General features: G+C 40.0%; 1 protein-coding gene across 5 annotated transcripts in view; it reads left to right on the forward strand.

The window, feature by feature from the left end:
- LIN9 (lin-9 DREAM MuvB core complex component) overlaps positions 1–26710 on the forward strand; it is a 127460-nt gene that overhangs the window by 91338 nt on the left and 9412 nt on the right. For all 5 annotated transcript variants that reach the window (XM_037811300.1, XM_037811334.1, XM_037811317.1 and 2 more), the window contains one exon: positions 19154–19279. In XM_037811300.1, coding sequence (XP_037667228.1) covers positions 19154–19279 — 126 coding nt within the window. The remainder of the gene's footprint in view (positions 1–19153; positions 19280–26710) is intronic.

Genomic DNA, 26710 nt, shown 5'->3' on the forward strand with positions numbered 1-26710 from the left:
TTTCAAATGGAGTCGAGAGGTCACTCTGGTGGACATTCTTATGCACTATATAGATAACACCTCTTAGATTTTAATGTATTGGAATAGCTAGAAGTAAATACCTGAAACTACCAAACTCCAACCCAGCAGTCTGGACTCCTGAAGACAATTATGTAATAATGTAGATTACAAGGGGTGACAGTGTGATTGTGAAGACCTTGTGGATCACACCCCCTTTATCTAGTGTATGGATGAGTAGAAAAATGGGGATAAAAACCAAAGGATAAATGGGGTGGAATGGGGGGATGATTTGGGTGTTCTTTTTTCACTTTTATTTTTTATTCTTGTTCTGGTTCTTTCTGATGTAAGGAAAATGTTCAGAGATAGATTGTGGTGATGAACGCATAACTATGTTATCATATTGTGGACAGTGGATTGTATACCATGGATGATTGTATTGTGAGTGAATGTATTTCAATAAAACTGAATTTAATAAAAAAAAAAAAAGAGTCAAGGCTGGGTTGCAGTGTGATAGTTTTGGGTATTTACTTCTAGATATTCCAATATATTAAAATCTAAAAAGGGTTGTCTATATAGTGCATAAGACTGCCCACCAGAGTGACCTCTTGACTCCATTTGGAATCTCTCAGCCACTGAAACTTTATTTCGTTTCATTTCACATCCCCCTTTTGGTCAAGAAGATGTTCTCAATTCCACGATGTTGGGTCCAAATTCATCCCTGGGACTCATATCCTGCATGGCCAGGAAGATTTACACCCCTGAGAGTCAGATCCCACATAGGGAGGAGGGCAGTGAGTTCACCAGCTGAGTTGGTTTAGCTAGAGAGAGAGGGCCACATTTGAGCAACAAAGAGGTACTCAAGAGGAGACTCTTAGGCACAATTATAAGCAGGTTTAGCCTGTCCTTTGCAGTAACAAGCCTCATAAGGGCAAGTCCCATGATAGAGGGCTCAGCACATCAAGCCACCAGTCCTCAATGTTTGTGAGAACATCAGCAGTAATCCAGGTGAGGAAGCCCAACACCTCTGCATTTCCCTCTAGCCCCTCAGGGGGGCCCTGCATATATATTTTTATTCTCTGTCCAAATTACTTTGGGATGTGTCGCTATTTCACACTAACCTATGCAAACCTACGAGGTCTCACTTCGTATTAAAAGTTCCATGTAATTGTGGTATTTGAATGAGCTGTACGAGTTAAATTGTTTACGATATGTAGATCTTGCACCAACTAAACATCTCTACCCTTGGTCTCACATGGAATTTGAAGTTTTAAAACGCAGTCAGTATTGTCCTTTACCCTTTGGCCCAATTTGCCCTAGTCCTAACCACTTCTGCTTCATTCATATTTCTAGTTGAAGTCTGGACTCTTTTTCAGTTTTTTTAACAGTTGCTATATGTGCTAATACTGACATGCATATCTGCCAAGTTCTAGCTCTGAGTTTCAGATGTCACACATACCCAAAGTTCGATCAGGTTATACACAAAGAGATGAACATCTCGGAATCTGGAGATAGCCATTACAATTCAGGAATAGATGTGACTGTTGTAAGAGCTTACAATCTAGGGACCATTACAATAAGTGTTCCCTTGATAAGCCTGTGCTCTAAGGATCAATTCTGAGTTTACATATTGTAGATAGTCCATATTGGTGAGGCATTATAGTGTTTGCATTTGTTTCTGGCGTAGTTCACTCAAAATGCTGTCTGCAGGTTCCATTCACCTTGTTGCATGTCTCACAGCTTCACTCCTCGCAGTTGCTCAGTATTCCATTGTATGCACACACAACAGTTCACCATTCTGTTCCTCAGTCAGTGTACCCTTAGGTCACCTCCACCCATTGCATATCATGCATGCTCTCTCCACAGACACCAGTGTGCAAATGTGCATTCATGTTCCTGCTTTTTGATCCTCCAAGTAAATGTCGTCTAATGAGGTTGCAGGACCTTAACTCAAGTATTTTTAATGCTAATGAGAATTAATTTTATCTGCCTACCCCCACCCACCCTCTGCCCTAGCAAATATTTAATTTTATTTAATTAATTAAATTCTGAAGTTGAAAACTAATTTATAGTCTGCTTTAAACAAAATGATGACCAGGTCAACCTGTTCTTCACTTCAAAGGTATATACCACTGTGTTGAAAATACTTCTTTCTTATGGATTTTATAGAGAAAAATAGAAAGTTGATCTAATGAAGTGATCTAATGAAGTGTCCTTTAATTTTTGAAAGCTTAACCATTTCTTTCATACTTCGCAAAAATGAACTAAAGCCCATAGTAGTCAAAATATAAAATTAGAGGTTTATAAAGTGAAAGGGACTGATGACTTTAGATTATATTATAATACTTTAGTTATTTTTATAATACAACAAGGATAAATTTCTCTTCACAGTCATAAACCTGAAAAGTTTTTTATCAAGTTCACTCATACTTTGAATTGCCTTTCCTTGGTTAAATTATATAGTATATTAAAATCAGTGACAATTTCTCTAAATTTTATTTTCAACATGCCTCTTCTATTTTCAGATTATTCAAATATGTTGAAAATATTTTAAAATGATGCATAGAGTATTCACATATTAATAGTGCATGTGGAATTTATTAAAATAGATTTGAATTGCCTCAACTGTATATAAAAGTGGATATTGAACTGTCTGAATCAGTCTTTCTAATGATTGCTTGTCCACTTTGAAAATTTATCTTGTCATGCATAGATATTATAGTAATGCAAGAGTGGGAAAGGAGATTTTCTCTCTGAGAGCACTCTTTTTCTTTCCCTGAATATGTTGTCAGAATTAGCAGTTTAATGTTTGTTAGTCCTCTTTTATTTTTGGTATTATGGATCTCTACAGGAATCTGCTTGCCTGTTAACCAGTCGTCAAAGCAGAATCTGTTTTGCGTGTCACACTCAAGCTATATATGGCAATCTAAGACACACTGGTTGATTATAGGAGGGGTTGATGGAAAACCACTCTGATTATAGTAACATTATCTAAAGAGGGCAGGTTAAGTTTTTTTATATTTTATCTTTTTTTTTTTTACTTTTTATTTTGAAATACTTTCAGACTTACAGGACACTTACCAAAATAATAGAAACCTCATACAGAGAACTCCAACATACTCCTACCCACCTCTACTCCAGATACCCAGAACCATCAGTTTTAGCATTTTGCCACATTTGCTATATCATTCTATTTATCTATATATCCATCTGTCTTTTTATCTATCAGTCCATTTATGAACTTTGAACATAGGTTGTATACATCATGCTCCTTGAACACTTAATACTGCCACGTATATTTCCTAGGAACAAGGATATTCACTTATGTGACCACCTTAAGTGCAGATATTAAGGTCAAGAAGTAAAACATTGATACAAAGCTTATGGTCTATACTCCTCCCTTGGAGCCTTTTCTCCTCCCTTGCTAGATCCCATCCAGGATCATGTATTGCATTTAATTGTCATTGTCTGTTCAGTTCTCTTTCTTTCTTTTTTTTTAATTGTGGGATTATATATACAACACAAATTTTCCCATCTCTGCTACCCACAAGCAAACATTCAATGGTATTCACAATATTGCGGTACCCTCATCACTTTCCACTACTAAAACTTCTAGTTCCCTAAACAGGAACCCTGCACCCATTATGCATTAACTTCCCATTCCCCTGCCCATCAACCCTGGCAACCTGTACTCTAATTTCTGTCTCTATAAGCGTGCATATTCTCTGATATATTCTCTATAGTTACCATGGGGCTTAAATTTAACATCCTAAATTTATAACAATCTCGATTGTTTCAATACCAACCTAACTTCAGTAGTAATCACAAACTGTATTCCTTTACCCTTCCACCCCCAACTTTGTGTTCTTGTCACGTATTACATGTTTATGCATTATGAGTCCAAAACCACTGATTTATGATTACATTTTATGCATTTGCCTTTTAGATCCTATAGGAAGTAAAAAGTGGAGTTACAAACCAAAAATACAATAGTGGTGACATTTTGATAGTTACCCTGTAATTACCCTTACTGGATTTCTTTATTTCTTCACATGACTTCAATCTGTTATTTATCATCCTTTCCTTTCAATCTGCAGAACTCTCTTCAGCATCTCTTGTAGACTGATTTAGTGATGAATCTCTAAGCTTTTCTTTATCTGGGAATGTCTTCATCTTTCCCACTTTTTTTTTTTTTACCTTTTTTTATTGAAATATATTCACATACCATAAATGATCCAAAGTGTAAAACAATTGTTCACTGTATCATCATATAGTTGTACATTCATCACCACAATCAATTTTGAACATTTTCATTACTCCAAAAAATAAAAATAAGAATAAAAATAAAAGTAAAAAGAACACTCAAAACGTCCCATACCCCTCCTCCCCCATATTAGCCATTTAACTTTTGTCCCCATTTTTTTACTCATTTGTACATTCACTGGGTAAAGAAAGTATGAGCCATAAGTTTTCACAATCACACAGTCACACCATATAAGCCATATAGTTATACACTCACTTTCAAGAATCAAGGATACTAGATTGCAGTTCAACAGTTTCAGATATTTCCTTCTAACTATTCTGATAAACTAAAAACTAAAGAGGGATAGCCATATAATGCGTGAGAGTTACCTCCAGAATGACCTCTCAACTCCATTTGAAAACTCTCAGCGACTGAAACATTATTTTGTTTCATTTCTCTTCCCCCTTTTGGTCCCGAAGTCTTTCTCAGTCACACAGTACAGGGTTCAGGCTCATCCCGGGAGCCACAACCCACGTTGCCAGGGAAATTTACATCCCTGAAGTCGTGTCCCATGCAGTGTGGAGGGCAGTGAGTTTACCTGCTGAACTGGCTTAGAGAAAGAGACCACATTTAACAAGAGGCCCTGTCAGGGTGACTCTTAGGCACAATTATGAGTAGGCTTAGCCTCTCCTTTGCAGTAACAAGATTCATAAGGGCAAGCCCCAAGATCAAGGTCTCGGCCTCCTAAGCTGGTAGTCCCCAGTGCTTGTGAGAATATTAGGAATTCCCCAGCTGGGGAGGTTGAATATTTCTGCATTTTCCCCCAGTCTCTCAAGGGGGGGTTGCAAATGCTTTTTATTCTTTGCCCAAATTACTCTGGGTTGTATCGGGGCTTCATGCTAATCTGTACAAACCAACAAGATCTCACTCTATTGTCAAGGTCCCATGTAATTATGGTATTTGAGTAAACTGACCATACAAGTTAAATTATGTAGTGTGCTACAGAAAATATAGATTTTGCACCAAATAAACATCTCTTCCTTTGGTCCCACACAGAAACCAAAGTTTTAAAACACAGTTAATATCATCTCTACCCTTTAGTTTGATCTACCCCCAATTTCAACCAAGTCCCTTTTGTTCATATCTCCAATCGACGTCTGATCTCCTTTTCAGCCTCTTTAACAGTTGATTCATGGGACAATGCCGACACTCAGCAGCCAGAACTCTGGCTCTGAGTCCCAGGTGCCACAAAGGTACTCGAAGCTCCAGGGACCAACCACGTCACACACAAACAGCTCAGAATCTCAAACTTTAGAAATAACTGTTAAAACTCATGAATAGATATGACTGCTGTAATAGCTTACAATCTAGGAACCTTTACATAAGCCTTCCTCTGATAATCTATGCTCCCAGATTCGATTTTCAGAGTTTGCACGTTATTATTAGTCCATATTAGTGAGGCATTGTAATATTTCTCTTTTAATTTCTGGCTTATTCACTCAGCCTACTGTCCTCACGGTCCATTCACATGGTTGCATACCTCAGAACTTCATTCCTTTTTGCTGCCCCTTCATGCAAATGCATTCTTACATTTGTACATTTAATCACACACATTGACCACTCTAGGTTTCACTAAGTTATATAGTCCCAATCTTTATCTTTTATCTTTCCTTCTGGTGTCATACGTACCCCTAACCTTCTCCTTTCTACTGAGTTCACAATCATCTTTTTTCAGTGTACTTGCAATATTGTGCTACCATCACACAGCGTTGTGCTATCCATTTCTGGATCTTATACAATCAGTCCTCTAGAACATTCTATACTCCTTCACCATCAAATGCCCAATCTCTGCCCTCTTTCTATCTTCTGATATCTTCATTGGTACACTCTTCTCCAAACCTCTCTCTCCAGTCTTTTCCTATCTGTCTGTAAACACTCCCTTTAGTATTTCCTGTAGAGAAGGTCTCCTGTTCACTAAATCTCTCAGTGTCTGTTTATCTGTAAATATTTTAAACTCTCCCTCATTTTCGAAGGACAGTTTTGCTGGATATAGGATTCTTGGTTGGCAGTTTTTCTCTTTCAGTATCTTGAATATATCATACCACTGCCTTCTCAGCTCCATGGTTTCTACTGAGAGATCTGCATTTAGTCTTATTGAGCTTCCCTTGTATGTGGTGGATTGCTTTTCTCTTGCTGCTTTCAGAATTCTCTCTTTGTCTTTGATGTTTGAAAATGTGATTAGTAAGTGCCTTGGAGTAGGTCTATTTGGATCAGTTCTGTTTGGGGTACGCTGTGCTTCTTGAACCTATAATTTTGTGTCTTTCATAAGATTTGGGAAATTTTCATTGATTATTTCCTCTATTATTCCTTCTGCTGCTTTTCCTTTCTCTTCTCCTTCTGGAACACCTATAACGTGTATATTTGTGCGCTTCATGTTGTCATTCAGTTCCCTGAGCCCCTGCTCATATTTTTCCATTCTTTTCCTTTGTGTGCAGGATTTCAGATATCCTGTCCTCCAGCTCACTGATCCTTTCGTCCACCTCTCCGAGGCTGCTGTTGTATATCTCCATTGTGTTTTTCATCTCTTCCTTTGTGCCTTTCATTCCCATAAGTTCTGCCATTTTTTTTTTTTCAAGCTTACAAATTCTTCCTTATGATTACCCAGTTCTTCTTTATATCTTTCATCTCTTTTGTCACATTCTCGCTCAACTCATTGATTTGATATAAAAGATTTGCTTGAACATATATAATTAGTTGTTTCAACTACTGAATCTCAGTTGAGGTGTTAGTTTCTTCCTTGACTGGGCCATATCTTCCCATTTTCTGATGTGGCTAGTGATTTCTTGCTCTCAGATGTGCTCTGCCCCCCAGTCTTCCCCCCAGATCAAGCACCCACCATGGCCTACCACAGGGATAGGAGATACGCACTGAGCACTCCAGCAAGTACACTGTGTGTGGTAATACAAATCTGCCGGCTTCCAGCAGTGCTCTATTTTCCCCCAGCTGGTAAGACGTGGGTTTGTTGTGGGGCCCTGCTTTAACAGTTGGGTCTTTCCTATTTCTCAGCCAAAACAGGGTCAGTTTTCCATACAGGGCATGTAGACCAGTTTCTGTGCTCCTAACAAAGGGTCTGAAGATCTTTTTAAAAACATTTTACTTCCCTTGCACTTTCTGGCCTGCCCAGCAGATGGTGCTATTCAGTAACTTAATCATCCTCAGAGGCTGATTTGCCTCTGAGCACAGGCTTTGTATGACCCAGCGAGTTTGAAACTGTGGGATTCTGCCCTCACTTTGCCTGCCAAAATCTGGCTCGATGGGTGGCTCCACCTGTGGCAAAGTACTCCCAGCCGACCCAGCACTCCAGCTGTCTCCAAGGCAAGGAAATGGCTGCCAGCTGCTGCTTCCTTCAAGTATAGGGGAAGGGCTTTCAGACTCAGGGCTGGAAACAGTCTCTGTCCATGTTTTCTCAGTCTCTTTGTCCCTCACTGATCTGGGCCTTGAAATGTCGTCCCCTGTCCACCGGGTCTTCAAACAGGGGTGTATTTTTCACTGCTGTGAGAGATTTTAAAATCTGTGTCCCTGGTGGGAAGGTTCCAGTTTGTTGTCTCTGTGCCTTTCCCACATGGAGACTGAGTGAGGGGGAGGGGAGAGAACCAGTTGGTTTGGGACAGAAAATTCCTAGCTGATACTTCTTCTCTTTCTTCAGTTCAGCATTTGCAGAGTCTTTCTGCTGTGTATATCCTCCAGAGTTTCAAACAATTCAGAATTGTCCTTTTTGTTCATTGACTCTCTGGAGAAAAGTTTTCAGTAGCTGTTTACGTTGCCATGGTGATGACATCACTCTCTCCCACATTTTTGAAGGGCAGTTTGGCCAAATAGAATATTCTTGGTTGGCAGTTTTTTTGCTTTCAGCACTTTAAATATGTCATCCCATTGCCTTCTTGCATCCGTGGTTTCCAAGGAGAAATTAGCTCTTAATCTTACTGTATAATATGTGATGTGATGTTTCTGTCTTGCAGCTTTCAGAATTCCTTATCTTTGGCATTCAAACAGTTTGACTATAATATGGCGCACTGTGGATCTCTTTGGGTTTATCCTGTTTGGAGTCCAGAACATTTTGTTTGTGTATGCAGTTATCCCTTCCATATCATGGAGGTGAAGAGCATGACAACCGCACAATCTGGAAAATCCGTGTAAAAAAAATTTTTTTTCAGGGTTTTAGGAAACTCCTTAGTTGCCTCTCCTGATACTTTTACATTTTGTAGGCTAAACCTTTTTTTTAAATTTTCAAACCAGCCTTTGCTGGCCTGAAAATCCACAGGAGTAGACCCTTCACCTTCATTTTCCTTTAGGGAATCATAGAAGGACTTAGCCTTTTCTCATATGATGCCATGGTCTATCATAATACCTTTTTTTATAACAATCCTGCACATTTCTAGCCTTTCTATGTCATCTGCAGCTTCCCCAAAACTCCCAAAATATTCTAATTTAATTTCTTATGCCAACCTGTGATATATCAAAACCATGGTGGGAAAAGTCTCAGTGTGGAAGGGATAACTGTTTTCATGTCTTTCATTAGATTGTACAGGTTTTTACCCATTATTTCTTTGATTTTTCTCTCTGCCTTTTTCGCTCTTCTCATTCTTTGACTCCCACAATGCATATGTATTGGTATGCTTGGTGGTGTCTCACAGGTTCCTCAGGTTCTGTTCACTTTTCTTCATGCTTTCTTTTTTCTGCTTCTCAGGCTGGATGATTTCAATTGTCTTATCTTCTGCCCGTTTCCATCTGCTGTTGAGCCACACTAGAGAATTTTTTAAATTTCTGTTATTGTGTCTTCAGCATTGAGTCTTTTTCATAATTTCCATCTCTTTATTGATATTCTGTGTTCATATGTTGTTTTCCTGATTTCTATTAGTTTTTTGTCCATGCTTTCTTTCACTCTTTGAGCGTATTTAGGATTTTTGTTTGTTTGTTTGTTTTTGTTTGTTTTTTTAGGTCTTTGGAATGTCCCAGGTTTGGTTCTCCTCATTGATGGTTTCTTGTGCTTGAATCTTCTCCTTTGCCTGGGCCATCACTTCGTGTTTCTTTGTATGCTTTGCGACCTTTTGTTGTAACCTGGACATTTGAATATTTTTATTGTTATAACTGGAATTTAGACTCAGAGGCAGCTGTTCCTTGAGTTTGTAGCCAACTCTTATGACAGAGCTTTCCTTAAGTGCTAGGGGCTAACAAAAAATAAAAGGAAAAAAAGAAAACACGTTTCCCAGTCTTTGCAGATTGACTTTTGAGAGTGCTCTTCTTTAGGTCCTATCCATGCAGTGAGTTTAAAGAATAGCTCAAAACCAACACTGAGGGGCCTCCATGATCTGTTCTGCACATGTGTCTTGTCTTGGACATTCACACGTAGCCCTAGGAATTCCTTTGTATACACCATTCCTAATGTCTCCCCTTCCCCAGTCCCATGCAGTGTACGGTAATCCTTACCTGGGCAGACATGACTTGACTGGTCTTCCACAGCGTTCTGTAGGAGAGCCCGGTAAACTGCCTTCTACATACAGAGCAAGTTCTAGGATGAGTCCCTCATGCCACCACCAGAAAGATTGTGCCATACATACATGCTTCTAGTATGTGCATGACGATTACTCTGCTCCTTCAAGGACCAGGGAATCCACACTGAGAACATGGGCCAGCTCCACGCCTAACTGGTGATGGGTGCGGAAGGGAATAGCCAGTGCGCCACGAGATCCTACTACTTTTCCTGTGGCAGGGGTGGGTGGGTGGGGGTGGGGATAGAGCCCAGAGGTGTCTCACACCACCATTTTGATCTTTTTTTTTTTTAATAACAGCTTTATTGACATAATTCACTAATTTGAAGTAAGTGTATAGTTCAATAACTTTTAGTGTATAGTTTACCTCAGAGTTGTACAACCATCACTATAATCAATTTTATAATAATTTCGCCACTCCAAGAAGAAACTGGTACTGTGAACAGTTGAATGTACACTTTGTATGACTGCATGGTATGCGAATATATCCCAATAAAAATGAATTTTAAAGAAAAAGATTGGGGTGATGAATGCACAGCTATATGATGATACTGTGAACAGTTGTTTGTACACCATGGTTGATTGTATGGTATATGAATATATCTCAAAACTGAATTTTTAAAAAAAATGTAAGAGAAGCATCTTCAGGACCTTGTGCTAGGCTATGGATTTATTAGAACTTTACACGCAAACCACAAGCAACAAAAGAAAAAATAGATAAATGGCATCTCATCAAAATCAAAACCTTTTGTGCATCAAAGGACTTTATTGTGAAAGTTCAAAAACCTACACTATGGGAGAAAATATTTGGAAACCACATATCTGATAAGGATTTAATATCTAGAATATAGAAGCATACCTCAGAGAAATTGCAGGTTCAGTTCCAGACCACCACAGTGTATTGAATATCTCAGTAAAGCGAGTTACAAAATATTAAGCTTTCCAGTACATATAGCAGTTATATTTAGTCTATACTGTAGTCTGTTAAGCATAAAGCAGTAGCATTATGTCTTATAAAAAATGTATGTACTTTAATTTAAAAATACTTTATTTCTAAAAATTGCTACACATCATCTGAGCCTTCAGTGAGTCATAATCTTCTTTGCTGATAGAGGGTTTTGCCTCGAAGTTGATGACTTCTGACTGATCAGGTTGGTAGGGTTGCTGAAGGTTGAGGGGGTGTTTTGGTTTGCTCAAGCTGCCAGAATGCAGTATACCAAGAATGGGTTGGATTTTTCGATGGGAATTTATTAGGTTACAAATTTACAGTTCTAAGGCCATGAAAATGTCCAAATTAAGGCATCAAGAGGAATATACCTTCTTGGAGGAAAGGCTGCTGGCATCTGGGGTTCCTCCGTTTCATGGGAAAGCACATGATGACATCAGCGGGTCCTTCTCTACTGGGCTCAGGTTTCAATGGCTTTCTCTCTCAGCTCCCCCAGGGACTTTTCCTCTCTTAGTTTCTCCGGGGCAAACTGGATTTCATCTCTTAGCTTCTCTGAGCTCTTTGAGTTTCATTTGTCTTTTATCCTCTCATAAAGGAACTCTAGCAAGGGAGTTAAGACCCACCTTGAATTGGATGGGTCACAGCTCCATGGAAACAACATAATCAAAAGGTCGCACCCTCAATAGATCTGCCTTACAAGAATGGATTAAAAGAACATGGTGTTTCCTGGAGTACATTACAGCAATAAAACAACAATGAAGTTTGCCGTATCAATCGACTCTTCTTTTCACAAAAGATTTCTCTGTAGCATGCAATACTGCTTGATAACATTTTTCCTACTGTAGAACTTCCTTCAAAATTAGAGTCAGTCCTCTCAATCCCTGCTCCTGCTTTTTCAACTAAGTCAATGTAATATTTTAAATCCTTGATTGTCATTTCAACAAGGTTCACAGTATCTTAACCTTGAGTAGATTACATCTCAAATAACCACCTTCTTTGCTCATCCAGAACAAGCAATTCTATATCCATTCAAGTTTTATCATGAGATTGCAGCAATTCAGTCACATCTTCAGGCTCCACTTCTAATTCTAGTTCTCCTGCTATTTGAACCACATCTGCAGTTACTTCCTCTGCTGAAGTGTTGAACCGCTCAAAGTCAACCAATGAGGGTTGGAATCAACTTCTTTCAAACTCCTGTTAATGTTGATATTTTACCTCCCATGTGTCATGAATGTTCTTAGTGGCATCTAGAGTGGTGAGTCCTTTCCAGAAGGTTTTCAATTTACTTTGCCCAGATCCATCGGAGAAATCACTATCTATGACAGTTACAGCCTAATGAAATGTATTTCTTAGATAATAAGACTTGAAAGTCAAAATGACTCCTTGATCTATGGGCTGTAGAATGGATGTTGTATTAGGCATGAAAACAACAAATTAGTGTCATTGTATATCTCCATCAGAGCTCTTGGATGACCAGGTGCATTGTCACCCACAATCTTGAAAGGAATCTTTCTGAACAGTAGGTCTCAACAGTGGACTTAAAATATTCCGTAAACCATGTTGTAAACAGATGTGCTGTTACCCCAGACTTTGTTGTTCCATTTACAGAGCACAGGCATAGTAGATTTAGCATAATTCTTAAGATCCCTAAGACTTTTAGAATGATAAATGAGCAATGGCTTCACCTTAAAGTCACCAGTTGCATTAGCCCCTAACAAGCAAGTCAGCCTGTCTTTTGAAGCTTTGAAAGCCAGGCATTGACTTCTCTATAGGTATGAAAGTCCTAGGTAACATCTTCCAATAGAAGGCTGTTTCATCTACATTGAAAATCTGTTGTTTAATGTAGCCACCTTCATCAGTGATCTGAGCTAGATCTTCTGGATAACTTGCTGCAGCTTCGACATCAATACTTGCTGCTTCACCTTGCACTTTTATGTTATGGAGCTGGCTTCTTTCCTTCAACCTCAGGAACCAACCTCTGCTAACTTAATGCATTTCTTCTGCAGCTTCCTCACCTCTCTCAGCCTTCGTAGAATTGAAGAGAGTTAGGGCCTTGCTCTGGATTAGGCTTTGGCTTAAGGGAATGTTATGGCTGGTTTGATCTTCTTTCCAGACCACTAAAACCTTCTCCATATCAGCAGTAAGGCTGTTTCATTTTCTTATCATTTGTGTGTTCCCTGGAATAGCACTTTTCATTTCCTTCAAGAACTTTTCCTTTGCATTCACAATTTGACTAACTGATAAATTGAACTACATTAAAATTAAGAACCTCTGTTCATCAAAAGTCACAGTTACAGCAGGAAAAAAAAGATAAACCACAGAATGGAAGGAAATACTTATAACACAAATATATGACAAATGGCTTGCTTCCAGAATATATAAACTCCTATAAATAAATTAAAAAATATGCTGCCAGTAAAGAACAAGAGAATTTAACAGGGATTTTACAAAAGAGAATATTCAAACAGACAATAAAAAAATTTGAAAAGACACTCAACCTCATTTGTAATCAGAGAAATGCAAATTAATACCTGTGTGAGTTACCACTCACATCCTCTAAAATGGCTTACTATTAAACAGATGGATGATGCCAAGGATTGGTAAAGATGTGAAGCAACCAGAAGTTTCTAACACTGCTAATAGGAGTGTATATTTGTTCATTCCTTAGAGAACTGTTTGGCTTTGTCTACTAAAACTAAATAAAATGTTCACAGCAGCACTCTTCATATTTGCCAAAATTTAGAAATAGCACAAATGCCCGAGAATAGTAGAAGAGTAAAACACCAAATATATCATTTTTCTAGAAAGGAAGGCTGTACAGCGCTGAATGAACTGACTACAGATATGCACAGCAGTGTGGATGAATCCTACACACTTAAAGTTAACTTAACAAAGCCAGGAACAAAAGAATAGATACTGTATAATTGAATTTTATTAAATTTCCAAAACTAAACTATAATGTTTGATGTCTGGATAAAAATGTTCCTTGTGAGAGGAAAGAAAGAGAAATGATTGGAAGGTGACCCATGGAGAACTTCTGGGGTGCTAGCAGTGTTCTGTGGCTTGATCTGGGTGGGTTTTTTCCCATTATTATTTTCCTCAACTTTGTTGATATGTAATTGAAATACAGTAAACTGCAATTGTTTGAATTGTACAATTCAATCAGATTTATCCATGAAACCATCATTATAAGCTAGATAATGAACATTTCTATCACCCTTAAGCAACCACTAATCTGCTTTATCTCCTAGATTAGTTTGCATTTTCTAGAATTTTATATAATTGGAATCATATAGTATGATTTTGCGTGGCTTGTTTCATTTCAACATGATGATTTTGAGATTCATCTATTTGGTTGCATGTATCAAAGTTCATACAACATTGTTCATTCCTTTTTATTCTAAGAAATATCTCATTGTATGGTTATACCACAATTCATCATCTACCTGCTAGTGGACCTTTGGGTTATTTACAGGTTTTATCTATTTCATATAAGTCTACTATGGATATCCTTTGCATGGGCATGTTTTCATTTCTCTTTGGTCATATGGTAGGTGTGTGTTTAACTTTTTAAGACCTGTTTTTTACACAAATAGTTGCTTTGATTGAATTGCACATTTATATTTTACACACTTTTCTCCATGTGTGTTATACTTCTTAATTAAAAAAAAAAAACAAAAACTCCTAAGTTTTCTAGTATGAAAGTACTATGTAATAAAGCTGGAGAGTAAAGCTCTCATTCTGGGATTTAGGGAGCCCACAAACTGATAGTTGCCCTTTACCCACTCACCCTAAAGTGCAGCTCACAGCTGACTGTCCCATTGTTTACACTGGTCTCTTATAAGAGACCTAGAGAAAGAAAAATACCAGGGAAACCCATACAGGCTACCCATTCCTTTATTAAATATGAATAAACAATCAAAGATCTCAAGCCATATGAGAAAATAAATAGCATGAAAAAGAAAAACCAAGAAAAACTGACACTTAAGAAAATATAATTCAGAGACTAGAAGGTAAATTTTAAAAATTGTTATACATCATTGATAATATACAGTGCTGTGCCGGGATGGTGATGCGTTCTGACTCCACAAAGAGAGGACATGGAAGCTTGTATTTGAGAACCTGCAAGACTTTGCCCTATTTTCTTCTGGCTGCTTCTGATTTGTATCATTTTCAGTATAATAAAACTATAATCAAGTTGGAATGCACCATTTTCCCTTCCTAGCCCTGTATTGTTCTGTGGAATGGAGCCCAATAGAACTTTTTTGCTTTGCCTTTTACACTGTGATGTAGGGGGGTGGGGGTGGAGGAGCAGAGGATGAGGAGAAAATAATAAATGACAAAGGATAAGTAATGCTGTCGGTGCTGGTTATCTCAACTGGTGTTATGTTTTGGGAATATAGCAATAGCCTAGAAGGCCTGTTGTGGATATAGCACTCAAAAAACCCAGAAGTTTGTGACAGCAGCACTCAGAAGGTCTGGTGGTTTCCGAGCTGGTTTAACAATGGGACCCACAACTATCAGGGAGAAGAAGATGACATACACAAAGAAAGAGGAAAAAAGAAAGGAAGATAAAGAAGAGTTACAGCTAAGGAACTGATTTAATGCAAAAAAAAACAAAAAACAAACAAACAAAAAAAACACCTAGAAGTTGTGCCAGTGACCAGAAGGAAAGCACCTGTTGTATGGAAAGGCACTCAAATCAGAGCCATATTAGAAAACTATTATGCCAAACAGAAAATTCCTGTGGGGTTGATGGTTTTTTGCCTATTGGAAGATACATTGTGTGTTACATAGAGGAGTTCATGACATCTGCTAATAGGTACTTCATGGTTGGCCACAAAGTCATATTTTACATCATGGTGGATGATGTCTCCAGAATGCCTTTGATAGAGCTGGGTCCTCTCCACTGGTTCAAAATGTTTGAGATCAAGCCTGAGAAGAGGTGGTAGGACATTGGTATGATGCACATGAATACCATTGCGGAGCACATTGTGGGCCACATCCAGCAAGAAGTTGACTTCTTCTTCTTCGTGGACATGGACCAGGTCTTCTAAGACAACTTTGGGATGGAGTCCCTGGGCCAGTCAGTGGCTTAGCTACAGGCCTGGTAGTATGAGGCACATCCTGACAACTTTACATACGACAGGCAGGAGTCAGCAGCATTCATTCCATTTGGCCAGGGGGATTTTTATTACCATGCAGCAGCCATTTTGGGAGGAACACCCATTCAGGTTCTAAACAAGGGACTCCTCCAGGACAAGAAAAATGACATAAAAGCACAGTGGCATGATGAAAGCCACCTAGTATTTCCTTCTCAACAAACCTACAGAAATCTTATCACCAGAATACTGCTAGGATTATCATACAGGCTGCCTTCAGATATTAAAATTGTCAAGGTATCTTGGCAGACAAAAGAGTGTAATTTGGTTAGAAATATTTGACTTCCAATTGTGCCAGTAGGTTTCTGAATTTGAGAAAGTGTTATTCTTGCTACTTCCTCAGAAAAGTAACGCTTAAATTCTCAGTGATTTCTTATCTATTCTGAGTTTGAGGGAAATACTATCAGCTGAACCAAAAAGAATTTGTCACAAGCAAAAAAAAAAAAAAAAAAGCCAGCAAGAAGTTGACTTCCTCTTTTGCATGGACATGGACTCTACCATGTGCCAGACAAGTACTAAAAAAAGAGCTCTAAGGAAAGTGTTTGGCAACATGATATAGTTGCAGGAGGGATTGTCCCCTTGATTTCAGTGTCTTCTTTTCCTTGGCAAGTCTAAAGCAACATAGAATGTTTTACAGCAGAACTTTTAGTAAGAACACAATCCGACTTGACAATTGTGATGGTTTGGAGGCTTATGGACCCCAGAAAAGTATGTTCTTCAGCTGGTCCATTCCTGTGGGTGTAGACCCATATGTTGGGAATTTATGATTAGGTTATTTCAATTGAGATATGACCCACCCTATTCAAGGTGGATCTTAATCCTCTTACTGGAGTCCTTTATAAGGATAAAACACATACAGAAGCTAAGAGTTGAAATGCAGAGAAGCACCCCGAGAAGCTGAGAGGCAAGGACACACCCACAGAAGCTGAGAGAGGAAGTCACTGAAGCCTGAAGCTGGAAGCAACGAAACCCAGACAGAAGGACCAGCAGACGTCACCATGTGCCTTCCTGACAGAGGAGCTCACGCTCACCTGTAGCCGGTCTTCAGAGTCCAGGTATCATCTTGTTGATGCCTTAATTTGGACATTTTTCATGGCCTCAGAACTATAAACATGTAAGCTAATAAATCCTATTGTAAAAGCCAACCCATTTCTGGATTACAAACAAAAATAGCAATCCTCAAAAACTTTCTACAGCAGATTGGTTCAGGCCATTTGTGGTCCACGTTCTTTTCTCATCAGGGTGTTTCTTGGCTTCTGTACAAAAAGATTGGTAGGGATTCCCAGTGGTTATCATGATGGTGAATGTTCCAAGTCACAGGGGGTCTGAATAAATCAGTGGGTTCTCAGGGTGAAGTGACAAGAAAACCTCAAAGTGACCATTCCATTAAATTAGCAAAGGAAGTGGAAAGATGGCCCATTCACTGTGGGGCAGTGCTACCATGAAAGGTGGGGCAGTGCTACCATGGGGTTGGCATCTAAATACGTTGTGCTTCCAAGTGATGAATGGAAAACAGTGTGGGTGATCTCCAGCCTCCTCAACCCCACAACTATCAGAGTAGCAGGGACTTGAATGGAAGATGCTTCTTGTTTTACCCAAGTCACACTCAGTCTGCTAAACTCTGCAACTTGGGTCTTCAAATCCATGACAAAAAGTGGATGGTATCAGAGCAGGGAGAGGCCTGCAATGAATTGAAGAGACCTATGAGGGCCTGAGCTTCATCAGAGGACAGTCAGGCCCGAGGCTGGTTCTCACCCTCAGGACCTCTCAGGCCATCAAGCCCTAGCTTGGGGGATTGGAGGAAAAGCTGTCCCATCATGTATCCTCTCAGTCAATATCTGATAGTGATCATCATCATCAAGTTAGTATGTACTATTAAACAAGACTTTTAACTTTTCTAGGCCACAGTTTTCTCATCTGTAAAATGACAAGGTTGAACTAGATGATATCTAAGTTTCTGTTAGCTCAAACAATCTTTAAGTCTGTGATTTGAGACCCAAGAAGTAGTTGGCCCCTGTACAGACTATGTATGCTTTCTTTTCTTAACCATACTTCCTAGAAGAAGCAGTTGTGCTTCCCCAGTTCATGATCTCTTTTCTCTGGAAACATAGTTAAATTTGGCTTGACAAGAGAAGTCTCATTTCTAGCATTTATAGCTGGAGTAGAATGGAAAGTGTAATTTATTGGCAGTATTTGAAAAAGAGGAAAGGAACTGAATCAAATTCCATTTACACTTCCTGGTAGGAAGCAAATGTAAAATGATGGCAATGATAATTACAGGTAATAGTTATTCAGCATTTTCTCTGTGGGAGGCACTGTGCTAACGTGGGTTATCTCACTTAATCCTTGCAATAACCCCATTAGGTAGATATTCTTATGATCCCCATTTTATAGATAAGGAAACTGAGGTACAGAAAGATTAAAGAACTTGCTTAATGTCACATAGCTAGTAGTGATGGAATTGGAATTTGAACATATATAATCTGGTTCTAACACCCATGCTCTCAACCGTTATACTATATTAAATTGATTCTGGGTTGGAGAATCTAAGTAGAATGCATCAGGTGAGTACACAGAATTTTTTACCAACTTTTTATTTTGAAAAATGACAAATCTATGGAAAGACTGATGAATGACTAATGCAAGGAACATACATATAGTTTCAACTATTTAACATTTCCTGTATTTACATTCTCTGACTTTCTATATAAAAATATCCTTTAAAAAAAATAAATGGCAGATATCATGATGGCCCTAAATAACAATAATACCATATTACACCCAAATTGTAGAGGCTTTTTTTTTTTTTTTTTTTTACTTTTCAAACAATTATATTAGCTTTATTTTATTGCAACCCCAAAATACTCAAACTTCTACACATGCCAAAAGGAAATGCAATCTGGAAGGCCTACCAAAATGTTATTCTAAAAGAAAACACAAAGGCAATGCAGAGCAAATTATTACTTAAGCCTGTTGCTTCATGTTGAGGTATGCTCTAGTTTTTAATACCAGAGCACAATCACTACTATTTATTGCTAGAGCAACATTATTTATCACTGCACTCCCATCAGGAGGGTCACCTTTTTCTGTCAGCCATATGGCTTAATGAAATAGTCTTTCCCCTTTTGAGGCCTAGAGAGACAATTTTAATATAACCTTTAGCTAGTTGTAGATAAGTCATGTCTCCAATAAATAATTGAAAATTGCATTGCGCCCAAAAAATCTTATCAAAATCTGATTTTTTTTTTCTTCTCAGAAATCATATTCCATGCCCATTGGCATTGAATTTCAGCGGAGATATGCAACCATTGTTCTAGAGCTTGAACAGCTGAACAAGGACCTAAACAAAGTTTTACATAAAGTTCAACAGTACTGCTATGAGGTAGGTAATTTATATGAATTTCTCTTGAGGGGTTATGCCCTCTACTGTTTTATTGGAAGCTTATTAGTGCTGCCTTCACATTTTGGAAAATCCAAACTAAACCAGTATCTTTATAAGGTCTTTTAGCAGAACAATATTTTATATACATTTTTACTCCTTGCAGCATCAATGTGGAAGAGTGCTTTACACATAGTGACCAATCAATTCTGTTGTTTGTTTGAATTACAAATGATATAGCTCTCCAAAAAATTTTAGCAATATCCAGAAAAATAATTGCTCTTTATTCCATTACCCCAAGGACCATGTTTTGGTTTACTTCCCGTTGATCTTTTTTTACATACTGTTTCATCACACATAGTGATACTGCTTTGCATACGATTTTGTTTCCTCCTTTTTTAAACTTTACATTACATGGATCACAGGGTTATTTGTGAATTATCATTCATATATGATTATATATGAGAGAATTTCAACAGTTTCACCTAAAAATTACATTTCTTACTACAAGGTATCTGTACTAGTTAGGATTCTCTGGGGAAACAAAACCAACAGGAGATACTTGTAAATATGAGATTTTATTAAAATGTCTCATGCAGCTGTGGGGATGCACAAGTCCACATTCCATAGGGCAGGATGCACGACTCCAAATTCCATAGGGCCAGCAGCAAACTGGCAACTCCGATGAAGGTCTTTGATGAACTCCACAGGAGAGGCTGGCTGGCTGAAGAAGAAGTGAAGGTTCTCTCTCTTCTCCTTTAAAAGTCTTCAACTCATCGGATTAAATCCAGCTGATTGAATTCTTTCATTGCAGAAGGCACACCCTTCAATGGTGTAATCAGCCCAGATGCAATCAGTTGACTGATGATTTAATAATCCAGCCTTCTAGTTTACTAACCAGCCACAGATGTCTTTGCAGTAACCTTAGGCCAGTGCTTGCTTGGCCAGACACCTTGGCAGCTATACACATCACCTTAAATCATATGTAATCTCTAAATAGCACACAATAACAGACACATGTTTCAGCTAACAATACTCAGCTGTCCTGCATACAACCGGAAATGCACTGAATCTCTCCAGAATAGGGTACAACTCCTTGGGTAACATTCACTCTTAAACTTGATACCCCATAACTTAAATACGATGAAATGAAAAATACAACTTATGCCATATGATAAAGGGATAAGATAGAGAAGAAAACAAAGATATATACTTTATGGACAAAAGCAAACATTCTCATAACAAAACAAGGAGGAAATATTCATGTCATCATAGTCCTCATTTCTGTATCTGGTCATGTGGTTGTAGTTCATATTTATCACTACCTTCTTCCACTACCCATTCCATGTTCCCCTTACCCTCAGCAAGCACTTCAGCTGGCCGTGGTTCTTTGCCTGGTGGGATGACCCAAACCTTCATTCCTGAAGTTCCTGGGCCATTGGTAGTCCTACCTGGATTGGGTTGTTGCAGTTTTCCATTGACTTTAATCACAGGGCATGATAGTACTAAGAGATGCCCTAGGAGATCTCCTGTATTCCAGGAAAACTCTTCTTTACCTCCATTGTATAGTTGCAGTCCTATTTCCCTTTGATAATCAGGATCATTCACCCCAGCCAGTACAGTAATCCCCTTCCTTGCCTGTTGATTCAGAGGCATGAGAAGCCCAAAGTGGCCAAGTGATGGTCTTAACTTCCAGTTCAGTGGAATTATTGTTGTATCTCCTGGTAGGAGCACTCCTCCTTTTGGAACAAAGACGTGTAGACCAGCAGAGCTTAAGGTTTCAGGGACAAGAAGGAAAAATTTTCCTACTGGATCACTAGGAGTGATAGTGAGTAGTGCCACTCCCATTTCCACCCCTTGATTCCTGGACCCGTGAATCCTGGCTATGGGAGAAACAGCACCATAGAGTGGACGCTGATTCAGAGCATACACAGCCTCCTGGAGAACACTGCCCGGCTCTGCAAGGTATTGCCACCTAGTTGGCACTGTAATTGAGTCTTCAAAAGGCCATTCCACTGTTCTATCAACCCAGCTGCCTCTGGATGATGGGGAACATGGTAAGACCAAAGAATTCTGTGAGCATGTGCCCGTTCCCTCACTTCATTTGCTGTAAAGTGGATTCCTTCATCAGAAGCAATGCTATATGGAATACCATGATGTTGGATAAGGCATTCTGTAAGTCCAAGGATGGTAGTTTTGGCAGAAGCGTTGCATGCAGGGAAGATAAACTCATATAGGGAGTTTATGTCTATTCCAGTTAGAACAAATCACTGTCCCTTCCATGATGGAAGTGGTCCAATGTAATCAACCTGCAACCAGGTAGCAGGCTGATCACTGTGGTGAATGGAACCATATCAGGGACTGAGTGTGGGTGTCTGCTGCTGGCAGATTGGGCACTCAGCAGTGGCTGTGGCCAGATCGGCCTTGGTGAGTGGGAATCCATGTTGCTGAGCCCATTCATAACCTCCATCCCTACCACCATGACCATTTTGTTCATGAGCCCATTGGGCAGTGACAGGAGTGGCTGGATAAAAAGGTTGACTAGTATCCACAGAACGGGTCATCTTATCCAGTTGATTATTTTTTCCATCCTTTCACTTTCAGTTTCTTTGTGTCCCTGTGTCTAAGATGAGTCTCTTGTATGCAACATATTGATGGTTCATTTTTTTTTGATCCATTCTGCGAATCTATATCTTTTAATTGGGGAGTTTAATCCATTTACATTCAACGTTAAAACCGTGAAGGCATTTCTTGAATCGGCCATCTTATCCTTTGGTTTATGTTTGCCATATTTTTCCCTCTCTCTATTAATATCCTTTATTGTACCCATACCGAATCTCTTTAGTACTGAACCTTTCTCCAAGTCTCTCTGTCCTGTCTTTGTTTCTCTGTCTGTAGGGCTCCCTTTAGTATCTCCAGTAGGGCAGGTCTCTTGTTAGCAAATTCTCTCAGCATTTGTTTGTCTGTGAAAAATTTAAGCTCTCCCTCAAATTTGAAGGAGAGCTTTGCTGGATAAAGTATTCTTGGTTGGAAATTTTTCTCACTCAGAATTTTAAATATATCGTGCCACTGCCTTCTCGCCTCCATGGTGGCTGCTGAGTAGTCACTACTTAGTCTTATGCTGTTTCCTTTGTATGTGGTGAATTGCTTTTCTCTTGCTGCTTTCAGAACTTGCTCCTTCTCTTCTGTGTTTGACAGTGTGATCAGTATATGTCTCGGAGTGGGTTTATTTGGATTTATTCTATTTGGAGTTCGCTGAGCATTTATGATTTGTGTATTTATGTTGTTTTGAAGATTTGGGAAGTTTTCCCCAACAATTTCTTTGAATACTCTTCCTAGACCTTTACCCTTTTCTTCCCCTTCTGGGATACCAATGAGTCTTATATTTGGACGTTTCATATTATCTATCATATCCCTGAGGTCCATTTCGATTTTTTCAATTTTTTTTCCCCATTCTTTCTTTTATGCTTTCATTTTCCATTCTGTCTTCTTCCAGGTCACTGATTCGTTGTTCAACTTCCTCTAGTCTTGTACTATGAGTGTCCAGAATCTTTTTAATTTGGTCAACAGTTTCTTTAATTTCCATAAGATCATCCATTTTTTTATTTAGTCTTGCAATGTCTTCTTTATGCTCTTCTAGAGTCTTCTTGATTTCCTTCATATCCCGTACTATGGTCTCATTGTTCATCTTTAGTTCTTTGAGTAGCTGCTCTAGGTGCTGTCTCTCTTCTGGTCTTTTGATTTGGGTGCTTGGGCTTGGGTTATCCATATCGTCTGGTTTTTTCATATGCTTTATAATTTTCTGTTGTTTTTGGCCTCTTGGCATTTGCTGAACTTGATAGGGTTCTTTTAGGGTTTGTAGACCTATTGAAGTCCTTATCTCTAATTTATCAGATCTACAGCTTCGTGGAGTACACTTTCTCTAACTAACCAGCAGGTGGCGTCCACGAGCCACCTGTTCTCCACAAGCCAGTTCTCCCCTGCTTAGCCTTTTTTTTGGTGAGTGGGGGAGTGAGTCTTGTGGGGCCCAATTGGTGTACCAAGCTTGCGTGTGTAGTTGGTGTTGCCTGCCCTGTATGTGGGGAGTGTTTCTGGGCAGTCGGGGAGGGGGGGTGGCCCTAACAATCAAATCTCCCTGATGATCCTAGAGTTTTAAAGCTGCTGCAATAGTCTAATCCTTCAGTTCAGTCCTGCCACAGTTTGTCTCTGCCACTGACCCACAAGTCTTTGGTATTGGCGTATGGCTCCTGAGACTTGCAAGTGGGCCCCTCTTCCAGGCCATGCACCCCGGGTCCTCTGTTGAGGGATGACTGTGCTATGTCACAGGTGAGTGCCGTCCCCCCAGGGCAGTTCTGGGCTGGTGGGCTGTGTAGGGAGGCTCCCAGTCTGCTCAAATGATGGCTGAATGGGGCTTTGTTAATTCACACTGCTCCACCTTCCCAGCTCTGGGACAATCAGCTGAGGTTGCAGGGAAGGCTAATGTCCACGCCCAGTTTTGTGGTGTGTGCCTGTTATTTGAAGCACTTCCGTCACACTGGGTTGTCTGGGGCAGCTCTGGGCTATGGGGCTGGCGATGGGCAGGAGTGTGTCCTGTCCACCAGGATGGTGGCTGTGAGCGGACACCCCCCTTTTCTTGGGAAGTTGTGGTGTTTAGTGAATTTTGTCAGCCACTGGATTATTGCCTTTTGTCTCAGAGCTCTCTTAGTTCTGCTCTTGACTTGACGTGCCCAAATTGCAATTCTTTGAAGCTTTCTGTATTGGGCTTCTTAGAGTAATTGTTTTAGAAAAAGAAAAAAGGATTAAAAAAAACAAAAAAAAAAAAACCAAAAAAAAAAGGGCCCTCCTCAGAGATCTAATGGGTTATTGAAATGCTAACAGACAAAGCAGCCATGGCCATTAAGGAAAGGTCCACAGGGCAGAGAGATCAGCTTTTCTTCGGGATTTGCATATGCGCCTCAAGGCCTGAGCTCCGCCCTTCCCCTTTCTGTGTTCACCAGAACTCCAAAAATCCTCTGCTTTTATTTTGGAGTTTTTCGTGTTATTTTTTTTTTTTTCTATGCCTGTCTCCTCTCTGCTGGGCTGGCAGCTCTCAGATTCTCTGGTGTCTGGTCTCAGTCTATCTATGGTTGGAGTCTGGATCAGTAGAATGAGTTTCCGAGAAGGGCTACCACTGCAGTTCTCCCTTCTCCTTCCCGGAGCTGGCAGCCCCTCCTCCCACGGGACTGAGCCTAGCAGGGAGGGGCGCGGGTCCCCTGGCCGCAAAAACTTACAGATTTCGCTGATCTCAGCAGTTCGACATTTTCATGAGTGTTGTATGAAGTATGCCCAAAGACAGATTGCTCTGTGGTGTCCAGTCCACGCAGTTCCTGGCTTTTTACCTACTTTCCTGGAGGAGTAACTAAAACTTACAGCTCACCAGTCTGCCATCTTGCCCAGCCTCCATCCACTTGATTATTAAGGTCTTCCTCTGCTGAAGTTGCCCTCTGTTGAGCATTCACATGGGACACAAATATCTTCATGTTTTTTGCCCATTCAGAAAAGTCTATCCACATGCCTCTTCTCCAGACTTCTTTGTCACCAATTTTCCAGTCATGTTCCTTCCAAGTCCATGACCATCCAGCCAAACCATTAGTAAAATCCATGAATCAGTACACAAATGCACCTCTGGCCAGTTCTCCTTCCAAGCAAAATGAACAACCAGGTGCACTGCTCAAAGTTACGCACATTGGGAGGATTTCCCCTTACCATTGTCCTTCAGAGACATCACAGAAAGGGGCTGCAGTGCTGCAGCTATCCATTTTCGGGTGGTACCTGCATATCTTGCAGAACCATCTGTAAACCAACCCTGAGTTTTCCACAATTAACTGATTGTAGGGAACTCCCCAAGAGGCCATAGCTCTGGGCTGGGAGAGAGAAGGTAATGTGGCAGGAGTGGGAGTCATAGGCATTTGGGCCACTTCCTTGTGTAACTTATTTGTGCCTTCAGGACCCGCTCGAGCTCTATCTCGTATATACCATTTTCATTTTATGATGGAGTGCTGCTGTGCATGCCCAACTTTATGGCTTGGTGGGTCAGACAACACCCAGCTCATGGTGGACAACTCAGGTCTCATAGTAAATTGGTGGCCCATGGTTAAGCCTTCTGTCTCTACTAAGGCCCAGTAGCGGGCCAAAAGCTGTTTCTCAAAAGAAGAGTAGTTATCTACAGAGGATGATAAGCCTTTACTCCAAAATCCTAAGGGCATACATTGTGATTCTCCTATAGGAGCTTGCCAAAGGCTCCAAACAGAATCTCTGTTTGCCACTGACACTTCCAGCACCATTGGATCAGCTGGATCATGTGGTCCAAATGGCAGAGCAGCTTGCACAGCAGCCTGGACCTGTCACAGAGCCTCCTGTTGTCTCAGTCCCCACTCAAAACTAGAAGCTTTTCTGGTCACTTATAAATGGGTTAGAGTAGCACACCCAAATGAGGAATATGTTGTCTCCAAAATCCAAAGAAACCAACTAGTTGTGCCTCTTTTTTGATCGTAGGAGGGGCCAGATGCAACAGCTTATTCTTCACCTCAGAAGGGATATCTCAACATGCCCCACACCACTGGACACCTAGAAATTTTACTGAGGTGGACAGCCCCTGAATTTTTGTTGGATTTATCTCCCATCCTCTGACACGCAAATGCCTTACCAATAAGTTTAGAGTAGTTGCTATTTCTTGCTTACTAGGTCCAATCAACATGGTATTATCAATATAACACACCAGTGTGATGTCTTGTAGGAGGGAGAAATGATCAAGATCCCTGCGGACGATATTATTACTTAGGGCTTAAGAGTTGATATACCCCTGAGGTAGGACACTGAAAGTAAACTGCTGGCCTTGCCAGCTGAATGCAAACTGTTTCTGGTAGTCCTTATTCACAGCTATTGAGAAAAAAGCATTTGCCGGATCAATAACTACATACCAGGTACCAGGGGATGTGTTGAATTTGTTCAAACAATGATACCACATCTGGAACAGCAGCTGCAATTGGAGTCACCACCTGGTTAAGCTTACGATAATCCACTGTCATCCTCCAAGACCCATCTGTTTTCTGCACAGGCTACATAGGAGAGTTGAATGGAGATGTGGTGGGAATCACCACCCCTGCATCCTTCAAGTCCTTAAGAGTGGCATTAATCTGTGCAATCCCTCCAGAAATTCAGTATTGCTTCTGATTCACTATTTTGCTATGCAAGGGCAGTTCTAGTGGCTTCCACCTTGGCTTTCCTACCATAAGAGCCCTCACTCCAGGAGCCAGGGAACCAGTGTGGGGATTCTGCCAGTTGCTGAGTATGTCTGTTCCAATTATGCATTCTGGAACTGGGGAAAAAAAACACAGAATGGGTCCAGAGACCCACTGGACTCACTGTGAGATGAACCTGAGTTAAAACTCCATC

This window comes from Choloepus didactylus, chromosome 2 (assembly GCF_015220235.1).
Source record: "Choloepus didactylus isolate mChoDid1 chromosome 2, mChoDid1.pri, whole genome shotgun sequence".
Lineage (NCBI taxonomy): Eukaryota > Metazoa > Chordata > Mammalia > Pilosa > Megalonychidae > Choloepus > Choloepus didactylus.